The 16,313-nt window shown below is 37.3% G+C and overlaps 1 protein-coding gene across 41 annotated transcripts in view; it reads right to left on the bottom strand.

Moving 5' to 3' along the window:
• The window catches only part of ENAH (ENAH actin regulator), a 160,329-nt gene that overhangs the window by 61,031 nt on the left and 82,985 nt on the right, over positions 1 to 16,313 (bottom strand). For 40 of the 41 annotated variants that reach the window (XM_078356729.1, XM_078356742.1, XM_078356739.1 and 37 more), the window contains 2 exons: positions 11,231 to 11,396; positions 1,228 to 1,405 (listed from right to left, as the gene is read on the bottom strand). In XM_078356729.1, the coding sequence (XP_078212855.1) occupies positions 1,228 to 1,405; positions 11,231 to 11,362 (310 nt within the window). In that variant the 5' untranslated portion in view covers positions 11,363 to 11,396. Of the gene's footprint in view, positions 1 to 1,227; positions 1,406 to 11,230; positions 11,397 to 12,690; positions 12,840 to 16,313 lie in introns of all 41 variants that reach the window. The other variant, XM_078356731.1, reaches the window with a different exon arrangement.

Below are 16,313 nucleotides of genomic sequence, written 5' to 3'. Positions count from 1 at the left end.
TAATAAAACAGTGATACCTGCAAGAGAAGTATAGAGACTTAGAAAAATGACTTACATATAAGACTGTACAGAGTTTCCCAGGCTATTTTCTGGACTTAGAGACAAACCAAGACAAGTTCTTGTGATTTATTTTCAACTAGATTAAATATGCAAATGCTGTGTAAGTTACGTATTGATGTTAATTTCCTCAAAAGAAGACCTGACATAAAACATCTAAAGGCATAACAACTTAAAATTTCTGTAAGATCCCAAAATGTCTTCTTGCTCTGAAATTAATATTTGAAACAGACTAACACATGAGCTAGATGCCTCAATCCTTTTTAGTATAAGGCAAAGTATATATTTTTAACAGATTTTGATAGTCTATGCTTTCAACGAAGTGTCAAACTTTCATCTGACTGTAACTCCTTCCTCTTAAAATATATAAATTTTATTTATAGCACACTTATATCATCAAAATCATTACTGAATGTACAATATAGGCAAGAGTAATCATATTTGTGTTTTTATACCTAACAGTTATTTTTTGATTATAAAATCTCTCTCTTCAAAGAAATAACCACACATTGGTATATTTTTCTCTTTTTCAAACCAAGACAAAACTGAGCTCATCCTTGATATATATAGTTTTTTAAAAATTGGAGTCTTTTTAAAAGTAATTTCTACATCATCTTTCTAACCAATATGCACTATTAGAGGAGATGCAATTCATGACTTGTACCACCTGAGGGCACTCCTAAAATCTTTAAAAAACCAAGAATCACATTTTCATCTACTAGGAAGGAGACCTAGTCCTACTTCAAATTCATGGGCTCAGTAATGGTTTCAAAAACATCTTGCAGAAAACGTATGTGTTTCTTTACACAAAGATGATAAATAAGCATAATTCCTATCCACTGCATCCTCTCTGGGCAACAAGAGTTTCTAAAGCAGGATGAAACACACCTAAATACTTCAAATAAAAGGGTTACAGAATTAAAGAGAACTAAACTCACAGGATTATCTTTCTACATTATACATTTATCATCAATAAAAAGTTGACATTTCTATAGAAAATAAAAGTTCAAGAACGACTTCAAATATATACATGATCAAAAAGTTAACAAAAAGATTTGCTTTAACATATATGTGGCACTTCAGTTCAAGAACACAAGTAAACCTTCAGTTTTGCTTTGGCTCTGGAAAAAAAAAAAAAAAGAAAATACAAGTAAACCATGGGCACCTTACCTGTTTCCTGTGAATTTAACACTTCTAAGGCATGCATCATGGCACTTGCGAAGACATTGGCATCCTCTTTGCTGCCAAAGTTGAGACCATACACCTGTCTAGCATCTCGCCACTGGTGGAAGGTCTGTGTAGCTTGATTGTACTTCAACCCTTTAGGAATGGCACAATTTATCACGACCTAGAAGACAATAATTCTTTATAAAGTCAAACCAATAACTGGTAAAATCAAGGATGTCAACAAATCCTGATTGTGTATATTAATTCAAATGTGCTCCTAACAGACCTTGGCAAACACACTAAACAATTATCTAGGGTACAATCTACAGATATATTAGTCTGACAGAGGTTAAGCTTTCTGCTGATACAAAGATCTGCCATAAAACAGTAAATCAGCAAAACAAAAGATAATCTATTTCTCTCATTAAATATATTTTAACTTATTTGCTGAAGTATCACAATTACAAAAAAGTATACGCAACTTAAGAGTATATCTCGGTGAATGTTCACATGAAGTCAATACCCTGATTAAGAAATCAAACAGTAGCACCAGAAGCCCCTCTTCTTAATTCCTCCCACCTCCCAAAAGGTACTAGCCACACTTCTAACATCATAAACTACCTTTGTAGGTTTGGGGATTTTATAGAAATGGAGTTATACAATACGTATTATAATGTATCTGCTCTTTTGTTTTTCTTTTTTGAGACAGAGTCTCACTCTGTCACCCAGGCTGAAGAACAGTGGTACAATCTCGGGTCACTGCAACTTCTGCCACCCGGGTTCAAATGATTCTCCTGCCTCAGTCTCCCAAGGAGCTGGGATTACAGACGCCTGCCACCACGCAAGGCTAATTTTTGTATTTTTAGTAGAGATGGGGTTTCACTATGTTGACCAGGCTGGTCTTGAACTCCTGATTTCGTGATCCATCCACCTTGGCCTCTCAAAGTGTTGGGATTACAGGCATGAACCACCATGCTCAGCCATAACGTAACTGCTCTCTTATCCTCAAAATTATGTTTGTAAGAGCCATCCACTTGTTACATGCAGCTGTGGTTTGTTCATTTTCACTGCTCTATGGTATTCTTTGTATACATCATGTTTATCTAACTATTCTCCCATTAATGAACATTTGGATTATTTGCAGTTTGGGTTATTACAAATAGTGAAGTTATGAACTTTCTACTGAAAGTCTTTTGGTATAAACAAGCATTCATTTTTGTTGGGCATATACCCAAGAGTGAAAATATCACAGGATATGTGTATGTTCAGCTTTAGTAGAAAACTCCAAGTAGCTTTCCAAATTGGTTCTAGTAATTTATACTTCCACAAGAGTATACAAGAGTCTGCACTACTTCCACATACTATGCAAATTACAACTGTCAGTCTTTATTTTAGCAATTCTGGTGGGTATGAATGCTATAACATTGCAGTTTTTGTTTGCATTTCCCTGATTTTTATTAGCTATCTAGATATCTCCTTTTGTGAATAACTGCTTGATGTAAGTCTCTTGCCCATTTTTCTCCTGAGTTGTCAATCTTTTTCTTCTTTAATTTCTAAGCCCTTTATATATTCTGGATTAGATATCATTGTTGGTTATCTGTGTTGCAAATATCTTATGCTATTCTACGAATTGCCTTTTCACTCTTAACGGTGTCTTGATGGATATAAGTTCTTCCCTTTTATTCTGTCCAAATTAGCAATCTTTTCCTTTATAGTTACTTCTTTAGTACCCTGTTTAAGAAATGTTTCTCAATCACAAGGTCATTAAAATATTGCCTCATATTATCTTGTAGAAGCTACTTTATTTTACCTGTCACATTTGCATCCCCAATCCAACTGGAATTGATCTATGTTTATGGTGTGAGGTAGGGATCAAGTTTACTATTTGTTTCAGTATGGCTATCCAAATGATCCAGCACTATCACTGTGCTGCAGGTTTGCCTGCAGTACACAAACCAAGTGTCTATGTGGCTCTATTTTCACCTACAGATCCATATGCTTATCTTTTTGCCAACTCTATACTGTTTTTAATTATTGTAGCTTTATATGAAATCTAGATGACCATTAGAGTGTCTTCCTGTTTCATTCTTCAAAACTGCTTTGGCTCTTATCAGTCCTTTGTGTGTAGCAAGTTTTACATTCTGATTATCAGTTTCTACCAAAGCAATTTTGGGGACTTTGAGGTTGCACAAAAGCTAACATATCAATCTGGGGAAGATCTTGAGTATCAATATAGGGGTCTTCAGTATCTTTCATTAGATTTATTATTTTATATTATTAATAGAGTTTTAAGTATTAGAATCTTTTATTATTCCTAATAATTTACATTAAGGATTTTACCTCTACATACACAGCCATGTCATCTGCAACTGACAGCTTTATTTCTTCCTTTCCAATCTGTGCACAATGTATTTCTTTTTATCTTCATACACTGGCCAGAAAGCACAATACAACACTCAAAAGAAGTGTTCATAACAAGTATCTTCATTTCCTGATTTTAGAGGGAAAGCCTTCTCAGTTAAACCATTAAAAATATAATCTTTCATGCAAAGCAAGGTGGCTCATGCCTATAATTCCAGCACTTTGGGAGGCCGAGGCAGGTGGACCACTTGAGGTCAGGAGTTCAAGACCAGCCTGGCAAAACCTTGTCTCTACTAAAAATACAAAAATTAGCTAGGCATGGTGGCATGTGCCTGTAATCCCAGCTACTTGGGAGGCTGAGGCAGGAGAATCACTTGAATCTAAGAAGCGGAGGGTTGAAGAGCTGAGATTGTGTCACTCCACTCCAGTGAGACAAAGTGACACTCTGTCTCAAAAAATAAATATATACATAAATAAATCATCTTTCATGCAATAATTTTACTGATACCTTTTATCTGGGGGAAAACCCTCCCATTACTTGCCAGCTCAGAGTTTTCGTCACGATTGAATACTGCATTTTATCGAGTGCTTTCCAACATCTCTTGAGGTGACTGGCTTTTCTGTTTTTATGCAGTAAATTACACTGATGATTTTCTAGTATTAAACCAATCTTACATTCCTAGAATAAACAATCTTGGCCCTCACATATCAATTTTTATACATCTCTAGATTTTTGTTTGATATTACTCTGTTTGAAATCTTTACACGTACTTTTATGAGTGAGATTGACCTGTAATTTCCTCTCTGTTGTATTCACGCCAGATTTTGATACCAAAGTAATGCTGGACTCAAACTGAATTAGCACTGTAGAGTTGGCAAAAAATACAGGCACCCTCTTTTGTATTCTCTGGAAAAAAGTATGTAATACTGGTGTTCTCTAGTTGTTCTTCTGTGTTTTCCTAGGAATTTCTACATTTCATCTAAATATTCAAAATTACTAAAATAAAGTAACTCAAAATGTCCCTTAATCACGTAAATGTCTGTAAGAATTATAGTGATGTCCCTTCTTTCTTTATAACGGTTATTTAAACCATTCTCTCTTTTTCTTAAGAGCTGTATCTCACAAGGACTTTAGAGACAAACCTCTCCTTAGTATGTTTGCTTTCTTGTGCATTAATTTCTGCTCTTATCTTCATTGTTACCCTCTATTAATATTTTATATAGCTTTAACTATATAAAATATTCTTTAATTTCTTGACATGCAATCTGAGGCTGGCTGAAAAGTCAACAATACTTCTTTTCTAAAATAAACATTTTAGCCTCTACATTTCACTTTAATCACAAGTTTAGTTGCATTCTATTGGTGTTAATATATAGCCTGTTCATCATTATTCAGCTCAACTAATTTTTCTCACTTCATTGTGATTTCTTCTCTGACTCATGGGCTATTCAGAAAGGTATTTCTTAACACCTACACCTGTGGGATTCTCTATTATCTTATTTGTAGATTAATTCTGCTATGATCACACACTTTGTATGATTTTAATCCTTTGAAATTTGTTGATATTTTCTTTAGGACCAAGCATATATACAATTTTGAAATTGTGTGTGTATTTGAAAGGTATGTGTGTATATATGCCAATTAGGCTAGGGAGGTAAAACTGTGTTGTTAAAACCATCTATATAGTCTTACAGACTACCCATTCCATCAGTTATTAAGAGAACTAAATTAAAGATTCCTGCAAATTTGTAACCAGAACAATAGGAACTTTGAGATCTCTGGTTCCAAAATGGCAGTGCAGAAGCAAGCTATGGAAAAAACTGCTATTATTTTTGCACCAATCTAATAGTTCCCTTCTCTCCCTGCATCCCCAACAAAACAAAATCAAGTATACAGCCCCAAAATTATCACCAGCTATATCCCACAACCCAAATCTGAGTAGGAGACAGTTCCTGGAGACACAGAGAAATGAAAAAGACCTCACCAGACAGTAAGACAATCAGACATCCGTATCTACAATGGCCCTCCCCACAGCCTGCTGGCAACCAAGCACACAGAAAGTCTCCCCCAAACTCATGGCTTCTACACTGAAAAAAGTGAGATCAAGGGAAACAATGAACTTCCCCACCATCTTGGGTTCAGGGAAAAAGACCCATCTCTCATCTCAAACCATGGGAAGCATTGGGAGTGCCAGAAGGGAGAAATATCCCTGAGGACAGCCAGATACAAAGTGGAGAAGCAGGACTAGCCCAGAAAGTCTGCTGTGTAACTTGGCCAAAAGAGACACAGAGTCAAAGTGGCTGTTCAGCAGCACCATGCTGTACCCTAGCCAGCCTTCCCACACTACCAGGACATTGCCATTGGGACCTCATTGATTTGGGATGGGTAGTATTCTCATTGTTTACTAGAACCTAGGCAAATCTAGACTTTTTTTTTTTTTTTTTTTTGAGACAGGGGCTTGCTTTGTCTCCTGCTGGAGGTGGCTCATGCCTGTAATTCCTGCACTTTGGGAGGCCAAGGTGGGCAGATCACCTGAGGTCAGGAGTTCGAGACCAACATGGCGAAACCCTGTCTCTACTAAAATACAAAAATTAGCCGGGTATGTGTGCCTTTAATCCAGCTACTGGGGAGGCTGAGGCAGGAGACTCACTTGAACCCAGGAGGCAGAGGTTGCAGTGAGCCAAGATCACACCACTGCACTGCAGCCTAGGCGACAAGGTGAGACTCCATCCCCCCCCACAAAAAAAAGTTAAAATGTTATGCACATTTTACCATACAATATAAGGCTGGAGTGCAGTGGCCATTCACAGGCACAATCATAGGACATAACAGTTATCCTGCCTCCGTCTCCCACATAGCTGGGACTATAGGCACAAGCCACTGCACCCATCCTCCTGATGTGGTTTATATAAATATTGGGGTGGGTGTGTCAGAACTCCTTAGATACTAGAAACCCAAAGCTACTAAAATTTAACATTATCGGAAAATTAGAAGACCCATTTTAAGGCAAATCAATATCCCTGTTTGGCAAATGGCTTAAAATGGGAGACAAGAGAAAAGATGTGTTACATTTACTTTTTCAACTGTTCATGACAGAATGTTAGAAAAAGTTGTGGAAAATATGACTAGAATCAAAATTATATAAACTACTGTTTCTTTTTTCCATTTTAAATCTGAATTATTTCACTCATCTAACCATCGAGGAGAGACAGTACTGCAAATAATCTTTAAAAGTTTTTAAGTATTTTTTAAATACTTATTGGATAGCTACTGAGCATGCTGTGAGGTCTGGACTACATCATAATCCTAAATTCTCTGCTTCAGATCCAGTGAGCTTGTGTCTAGACTGGTGGTGATGTTCCACCCTACACATGCCTATCCATTTTTAGCCTGACCATAAGAGAGTAAACGGTGCAGTAAACACCCACACTTCCTTGTGACCTGACTCAGTATCTTATCCTGTCTATGAGGTCATAAGCACTTAACAAATGTTAGGCTGGAAAATGAAGTATTTTAATATATTTATCTAACACATTTATATAATTAGTACATACTCAATTTTCTAAGTAAATATTGGGTACAAAATAATAGCAGTTTTTTCCATAGCTTGCTTCTGCACTGCCATTTTGGAACCAGAGATCTCAAAGTTCCCATTGTTCTGGTTACAAATTTGCCAGTCACAGCTCTTACTATAGAAAGTTCAGGTGTTTAGTAAGTTATAATAACATGTGCCCACTTAGAACAGACTGAACACCATTAAGATATATAAGAATGATGGCCAGCCACAGTGGTTCATGCCTATAATCCCAGCTACTTGGGAGACTGAGGCAGAAGGATCACTTGAGCCCAGGAAGCCAAGGTTTCCGTGAACTATGTGGTCACACCACTGCACTCAGGGCCTGGGCAACAGAGCAAGAGACTGTCTCAAAAAAATAAAAATAAAAAAGAAGAAGAAATGCAAGGATGAAAGAAAGAAAACCAATTATTTATTAGATTTATTCTTAGGTATGGCGTTTAAGTATCATTAGAATAATAAAATCATACTTTTCTAATTGTTTATTGCTGATACAAAACTGCAAGTGGTTTTTATATAATGATCATGTAACCAGCAACCTCACTGAACAATCTTGTTAGTTCCCATAGTTTATCTGCAGTTACTCCTGCAGATTTTTATGCAGACAATTATACATCATTGGCAAGGCCAGCTGTTTCTTTCTTATCAATTCTTATAGCTTCTATTTCTTAATCTTTGTATTGGTTATCTAGTACCTCCTCTGTAACACTAAATGAACGTGATTAGAGCTGAAATGCTCAACTTTTTCACAAGTTTAACAGAAATGCTCTCAACACTACCATCCCGTAAGATACCTGCTGTATGCTATTTTCCACCCATATCAGCTGAAGAATATTGATTTTATGCCTAATGTGATGAGAATTGTTCCATATTGATTCAAATTTTATCAAATGCTTTTCCTGAACATCTGCTTTTGTAGGTTTTCTCCTGGTAAACAACATTAGTAGGTTATCTAATGTTAATCATTCTTATATTACTAAGGCACAGAGATAAGCCCTATTTGATCAAGAAGTGTTTTTGTTTTTACTCATTACTACATTTGGCCTGCTAATATCTTATTATATCTAGGTATATATTCATAACTGAAGACTGGCTTATTATTTTCCTCTCCCAAACTTGTTCTCCTGTGTTTTGGATGTCAAAATTATATAAGCCTTATAAAATACCATTTCATACAATGGTTGCAGAAAATATCTTGAAATGTGTAAATGCTCTGGACTCTCCGGCAGCTTTTTAAAATTTGGGGGACAGACTATTAACCATTGATTTATTTCATGATTGTAGGTCTATCATGTTTTCCTGTTCTTCAGTTTTATAAAAGTTATGTTTTTCTACAAAATGGCCCATTTATTGGCATAAAGTTTTTCATAATATCTTATTTCCTTCAGCAACTATAGTGGTATTCTGCTTTTCATTCCTAAAATTGGTTATTTGTACTGTTTCTTTTTTTGTTTGATTCTGCAAGGTTTTTGTTGTTGTTGTTGTTGTTTTTTGACATGGTTTTGTTCTGTCTCCCAGGTTGAAGTGCAGTGGCACAATCATGGCTCACTACAGTCTTCACCTTCCAGACTTAAGTGATCCTTCCACCTCGGCCTCTCAAGTAGTTGGGACTACAGGCACACACATTTACCTGGCTAGTTGTTAGGATTTTATTTTATTTTATTATTTTATTTTATTTTAGAGAGGGAGTTTACCTCTTATTGCCCAGGTTGGAGTGCAATGGCCTGATCTCGGCTCACTGCAACCTCTACCTCCCAGGTACAAGCAATTCTCCCATGTCGCCTCCCAAGTAGCTCGGATTACAGGCATGTGCCACCACACCCAGCTAATTTTTTTTTTTTTTTTTTTTTTTTTTTTAGTAGAGATGGGGTTTCACCATGTGGCATGTACCACCGTGCCCGGCCTGTTTGGGTTTTAAAAAACAGTTTTGTAGAGCCAGAGTCTCACTATGTTGAACAGGCTGGCCTTCAACTCCTGGGCTCAAGCGATCCTCCTGCCTTGGCATCCCAAAGTGCTGGGATTACAGTTATGAGCCACTGTGCAGGCTAGTTTGTCTTTTCAATGAAGCAGCTTCTGTATTAACAAATACTATTTACTTTTATTTAATTAATATCTTCATAATATTTTCTTCTGCTTTCTTTGGGTTAAACTCATTATTTTTTAATTTCCCTTTTTTTCCTATTACATACAGTTACTTGTCCCTCTAAGGAGAGCTTTGAGATGTAATATCACTCAGGTCTCAGTGTTTTCTTATTTTCTAATATTCATAATAATTTCCTCTTAATGTCACAAATCATTTAGAAGCATAGTTTTACATTTTTAAATGTTTTAAGAAATATTCTATTTGTCAAAATCTGAGTCATAGGATAGTTTACTTTTCCTATAAATAAAAATTTTAGTGTTTCATATGCAAATTTTCTAGCTTAAATTTCTGATTATCTTCAAATATTCTTCTTCATTTTTGTAAATATAGGATTGTTCATCAGTACTTTCAAATAACCAATTCACTAAATTTACCAAAAATATAGTTACTTTACAGCTATTAAAGTTTCTAATGTTGTATTAATAAGGTTCAACAATTTCTACAAAATTTTAATTGTCCAGTTCCTCCCCCACCCCCACCATAATAGCATCTTGAGGACTATTTGATTTGTCTCTGGCCTAGCTCACTGCTGGAACTAAGACAAAGATGAAAGAGCGCTCAGCAGAAGGGACAGAAGGGGCTCTTGGTAAAGAGCCTGTGGAGACCAGAAAAAGGCCGTGCAACACAACAAGGAAACTAGAGCACAGAGGAAAAGGCAGGAAGACTAAGGAGGGAAAATAAGAGAGTAAGAGGGCAGGGAATAAGGGAGAGACAGAGAGAAGGTAGCCTGAGAGGGCAGAAACAGTGGCAGGCCAAAACCCATTGTATAAATGGATAAATATGGTAAATTCAGGGAACTGCTCTTTCTACAGATTGACTCAGAGCTGTGAAAGTTCCTCTCCATGCGGGCACTGCATTTGTTTTTACCACGTACCCCAAGAATTTCACTGCTCTACAACCAGTGTATCCTAGTTTCTTGGCTGGAGTTGCTTAAGTGAAGGAGTTTCTCATTTCTCAGGGGAGCTTCTAAATCAGCTAAGAAAGCAACAAATTCCTTTGCTTGCCTGTGCTAGTAGGAGGATTTCTCTTAGTTTTCTTTCTATGGGGTGTAACTCTTCTAAGATTCCTAGGTTATTTTTTAACAATATACCAGTTTCACAGCCCAACCTCTCATAGGCCCACAGTCCCTATATGCATGCATGACAAATCCATAATCACCATCCTAAAACCCAGGGCGAATGCAGCATCTGTTTACACCACACTACCATGCAATGTAGGGGAAACCTAGGAAAATTTTTTAATTTTTTCCCAAAGTATTTTGTAAATCTATCCTCTATGAAAGTTCTTACTATTAGTATACAGTTAATGCTAATAAGACCTTATCTGCCTTTTCCTCTGTCTACTGCTCTTGATCTGTTAAGGCCCAAGAAATCAAGTAATCAGATAATCCAGCTACTTTCTAGGAAATACGGAGCAAGGTATTAGTAAAAGCTTAGCTGTAGCCCCAGACATGAACTGCAAAAGTCGAACTATTCCAGCAACCTCAATACCTGCTATTTTTCTATCATATATGAATTTAACAGTATTTTATGAAACCATCTACACTTTTAACTCCCTCCTCTAACCCCCATACCCAAAACTTTGTCAGGAAATGAATCCCATAAACATGCAATCTGCCACTTAAGTAGTTTCATTTCTGTTGGTCCTTAATTTGCTTTAGATTTCAAAATTTACTAATTGAAGGCCAGAAAAATCTAATGAAGATTCATCATAGAAGAACTCATATTTCTATTTTTATACAATTTGTTCTAAATCTTCAAGTTCAGCCTTCATAAAAAATAGAAAAAGTAGAGAGATAATTTTATATTCACTTTTTCCCAGAGAGACTATTTTGCTTAGAGTTTTAAAATTATTTTATTTTACTGAATATACCAAGTCCCTTTATAATACTAGATCGCCTTTAAGAAGAATTATAGTAGAGCCTTACCTGATGGTCCTGAATCTTCCTGCCCACCACTCTGAATGTGTTGTTGCCTGTATGGTGATAGATATGAACTCTGCTGAACCCAGTTGAGCCACCAGCTGGCACCCACTTCTTATTGGCATCATCATAAACCATCACAGCAGCTCTTGCCTGACAGATACTCTGTTCACTGTAAAAAATAAAAATAAAAATAAATAAAATATTCGAACTTAAGATATTTAAAATATGCTATGTGTTCCACAGAGCCACATAAACCTGGGAGTCAGTCAACAATCCATGCTGCTACTGGGTCTGGAAACAACAATTGGCAAGACAGGTGCTTCCTGCCTTTATGCGTCGAGTCCAAAAGTGAAGACAAATAAAAAAATAAAGTATACATTAGGAGACCAAAAGGAGAGCAGGATCCATGAAGAACACTTAGATAAGCAACAGAAGAAACAGTTTCTTCTAAATCTGAGTATCGAATTCATTCACTAAACTGAATATAACTACTGTGTTGGTTCAAAAACAATTGCAGGTTTTGCTGTTTTAATGGCAAAAACCGCCATAAAAAGTCAAAAAAGTAAAAAATTACTTTTGCATCAACCTAATACAAGTGTAAATTAATCATTATTTGTTTAATTGCACACATGTTTAGTATATTGGTGATCTGTCTGTGATAACAGCTTCTTTACTAAGAAAATTATTTTTATCCTCAGGCTTGCCTCAAGGTCTGTAACAAAGTGTGATAATCAACCATCTGCCCCTTGAGACATGGAGTAGCCGCTAACAACCAATGGACGGCAATGTAACTAAATTCCTCATTCCTCTTGGGCAAGATAACATTCTGTGCTTCAAATTTCTTTATTTTAAAATGAAAATGTAAAATGAGATAATTTCTAAAGATCCCCACTAGATTTTAAATTCTAACCTCCACAGATAAATATTAAAGGGGAAAAGGCCAATTCTATCATAGAATCTTTAAATATTAGACTCATCTATCTCAATTATTTGTTACCAAGTGAAACTGAGACACACAAATAAATAAAATAGAGACACTGGGCACAGTGACTCAATGCCTGTAATCCCAGCATTTTGGGAAGCCAAGGTGGGAGAATAACCTGAGGCCACAAGTTCAAGACCAGCCTGGGAAACATATTAAGACCCCCATCTCTTTATTTAAAATATAAAGATGATATCAATTTCATCTTAAGCAATGGGTTCACCTTTCAAATATTCTAGGATATTAGAATAAGCACATCAACTCTGTGCTATTAACCCAATTAAAATAACTCAACATCAATACAGACAAACCTTCTGATACTCCTGATGACTTAATAGTCATTAATGGAAATCCTCTGAAGTAGCTCATGCAACCACGTCCTTCACAAAAGTACAATTTTTTCTACCAATTTTATCTCAAAGATTTTAAACAATAAATCATGTAGGTTCATTCCTAAAAATCCTCAGAAACAAAAAGTCACCTTCATACTCTCCTCTCTTGCTTGTGCGTCTGCCCCACCTCTTAACCCATTCAAGAGGGATAATGAAGGCAACTTTGCAGGACATGGCGTGTGTTTTATTCTTGTCCTTGATGACAGAAGATCACTGAGGGCCTCAAGAGGTCACAGCACTGAGTAATAAAATTGTTTCAGAACAACAAGATTATAATTATGTATAATTTTCCATTAGAAAATTTTCCATTTACAAAAACTAACTTGTAACAGGATTTGTGCAGCAAACCCAACAGTAATGTCTACATTTTTCTGCTATACAGACATTTTTGGTAAAATACTTCTGGAAATAAAAACAAGCCGATGAGTAAAACTTGAATTATTTTTAAAAGATAGATTAAAAGGCTTTTGTCAATACAGCAGCTGAAAGATCTCTCCATCATTCACAACAGAAATCTTTTTTATGTGATGACATTTACATAACCCTATGGAAAGATTACATGAAACAAGCTAAGGCAAAATGCCTCTTATAGCTTACAATTCAAGCAACAAATTTACTGCTAAATGTAAATAACATTCAATAAACAAATCTAGAATAATAAAGGATACTATTTTCCAGTTTTCAAGCTACATTGTTTCCAAGATTCAAGAAATAATGTCTCTTCAGGAAGTGTCAGTAAGATCACATAATCTAAGGCAATACCTCATTTTGTTAATAGGTCACTTCAAGCCTCAAAAAATTTTTTTCTTTTAAGTATAAGAAATCTAAAACAAGGGCCGGGCATGGTGGCTCACGCCTGTAATCCCAGCACCTTGGGAGGTCAAAGCGGGCATTCACCTGAGGTTGAGAGTTCAAGACCAGCCTGGCCAATATGGAGAAACCCTGTCTCTACAAAATTAGCTGGGTGTGGTGGTACACGCCTGTAATTCCAGCTGCTTGAAAGATTGAGGCAGGAAAATCACCTGAACCCGGGAGACGGAGGTTGTGGTAAGCCAAGATCACGCCATTGTACTCCAGCCTGAGCAACAAGAGCGAAACTCTGTCTCAAAAAAAAAAATCTAAAACAAGAAAAGTTAGCTTTAATGACCCCAAAGTTTTCCTCTACTTTTTTTCTCCAAATGAACATATCCAAGTAGCCAAGAAAGGCCAAAAACGCAAAAAATTAGTTGGTTAGTTTTCTGATGGAGAATGAAAAAAATCTTCAAAATGTGTTAAGGATACAAATCCAATTCTAAACAAAACTGAAAATAGAAGAAAAAATAAGATCTGAGCAAGAGCTCAGGTGTTAATGGAGAGGTAGTAATAGCCATGTGGGTGTGTGGCACACATATGTGAAGGGACTGGCTAAACTCAAATAACTGTGTAGTCCGAGAAGACATCAGGCACTGGTGGGGTGCAGTGGCTCACACCTATAATCCCAGCACTTTGGGAGGCTGAGGCAGGTGGATCACCTGAGATTAGGAATTCAAGACCAGCCTGGCCAACATAGTGAAACCCCGTCTCTACTAAAAATACAAAAATTAGCTGGGTGTGGTGGCAAGCACCTATAATCCCAGCTACGAGAGGCTGAAGCACGAGTATCATGATCACGCCCCTGCACTCCAGCCTGGATGACAGAGCAAGGCTCTATCTAACAACAACAAAAAGACATTAGGCACTCAGAGAAGCCATATCAAGGCCCAGGAAGGGATGGCACTGCCTGCTGGGGTTTAGCGACAAATCCAACTGAATCCTCTCATTCCTTTCCACAGCATCTGAGGACCTCTTCTTACTAGAGATATCCTGTCATATAATAAAAAGTACAGCTGATCATTGAACAACATGGGAACTGTGCAGATCCACTTGTATCCACACGTATTTTTTTTTCCCAGTATTTTTTCTAGTGTTACACCCGGTGGTGCCTGCCTCTCCTTCCACCTCCTTCACCTCTCCCACCTTACCCTCTCTAAGACAGCAAGGCCAAGCCCTCCTCTTCCTGCTCCTCCCCAGCCTGCTCAACATGAAGACAAGGATGAAGATCTTTATAATGATCCATGTCCACTTAATGAACAGTAAATATATTTTCTCCTTCTTATGATTTTCTTAATAACATTTTCTTTTCTCTAGATTACTTTAAGAATATGGTATAAAATACATACGACCTAACAAAATGTGTTAATTGACTATTTATGGATATCTATAAAGCTTCCACTCAACAGCAAGCTATTAGTAGTTAAGTTTTTGGGGAGTCAAAAGTTGCACTTGGGCCAGGCATGGTGTCTCACGCATGTAATCCCAGCACTTTGGGAGGCTGAGGTGGGCACATCACTTGAAGTCAGGAGTTTGAGACTAGCCTGGCCAACATGATGAAACCCCATCTTTACTAAAAATACAAAAATTAGGCAGGCATGGTGGTATGCACCTGTGGTCCCAGCTACTCAGGTGGCTGAAGCATGAGAATTGCTTGAACCTGGGAGGCAGAGGTTACAGTAAGCTGAAACCACACAGCTGCACTTCAGCCTGAGCGAAAGAGTGAGACTCCATCTCCAAAAAAAAAAAAAAGTTGCACTTGGGGACGAGAGTCCCTAACCTCCTCCACCCCTGTACTCGGCCTTTTTTCCTTTACTGTTCAAGGTTCAAATGTATTTGGTCTAGGGTCCTGGGTTCCTACTACAGGGCTCCTCCAAGTGTCTTTGGTATACTAATGAGATGATTCTTGGCTGAGGGGCCCCTAGATGGCTTCAGATGGGGCCAAGTAGCCAGAAACATCAAGGTATGATTGGAAGGCTGGAACTCAGGCCCACACTTCCTACCCCACTACTCCCTCAACAACAACTGGGGAAGGGAGGCAGGCTGGAGATGGAGTTCAATCACAATGGCCAATTAGCTCATCAATCATGCCTATGTAATGAAACTGCCATAAGAACCCTGAATGACAGGGTCAGAGGGCTTCTGGGGTTGATCAACATATGAAGGAGCTGGGAGAGTTGCGCTTGGAAAGGACAGGAGAGACCCATATGCCTCTCTTCCATTTGGCTATTCCTAAACTATATCCTTTATAACAGGTAATAGTGAAGCACTTTGCTGAGTTCTGGGAATCATTCTAGCAAATTATCAAATGTGGGTTGGGTTGTTTCAGGAACCTCAGAATTTACAGTTGGCTAGGTAGATGTGGATAGCCTGGGCACTTCATTTGCAGTTTATCTGAAGTAGGGACAGCTTTGTGGGACTGAGCATTTAACTTAAGGGGTCTATGTTAACTCTGCATAGTGTCAGAGTGAACTGAATTGTTGGACACCCAGTTGGTGAAGAAGAGACTGCTGAAGTAAGGAAAAAAGCCATTCACAGACTAAATCCTATTACAGGTGTGATGCACAAAATAAATTGGTGGTAAGCAGTTTCAGACTTCATGGAGCCACGAACTTCAAAAGCAGACAAGATAAATCAATACAGAATTGGCTGCCAATATTTTGGGCTACTTGCCAGGTATGCAATGGGATGGCAGTGGGGACCAACGTAACTTATTTAAAATGGTATTTTTGAAATCTAAAAATAGGAATATTTCAAAACAAAGATAAATCGTTAAATGCAATAACTTGGGCTTCCTAGACAATTCCCTGTATTATCTGTAGATATTTTTCCCCCATTTCTCCCTGGTCCAGTGAAATGCTTA

This window comes from Callithrix jacchus, chromosome 19 (assembly GCF_049354715.1).
Source record: "Callithrix jacchus isolate 240 chromosome 19, calJac240_pri, whole genome shotgun sequence".
Taxonomy (NCBI): domain Eukaryota; kingdom Metazoa; phylum Chordata; class Mammalia; order Primates; family Cebidae; genus Callithrix; species Callithrix jacchus.
The sequence above is the reverse complement of the archived record's forward strand: the minus strand, read 5'-3'. Positions and strand labels throughout refer to the sequence as shown.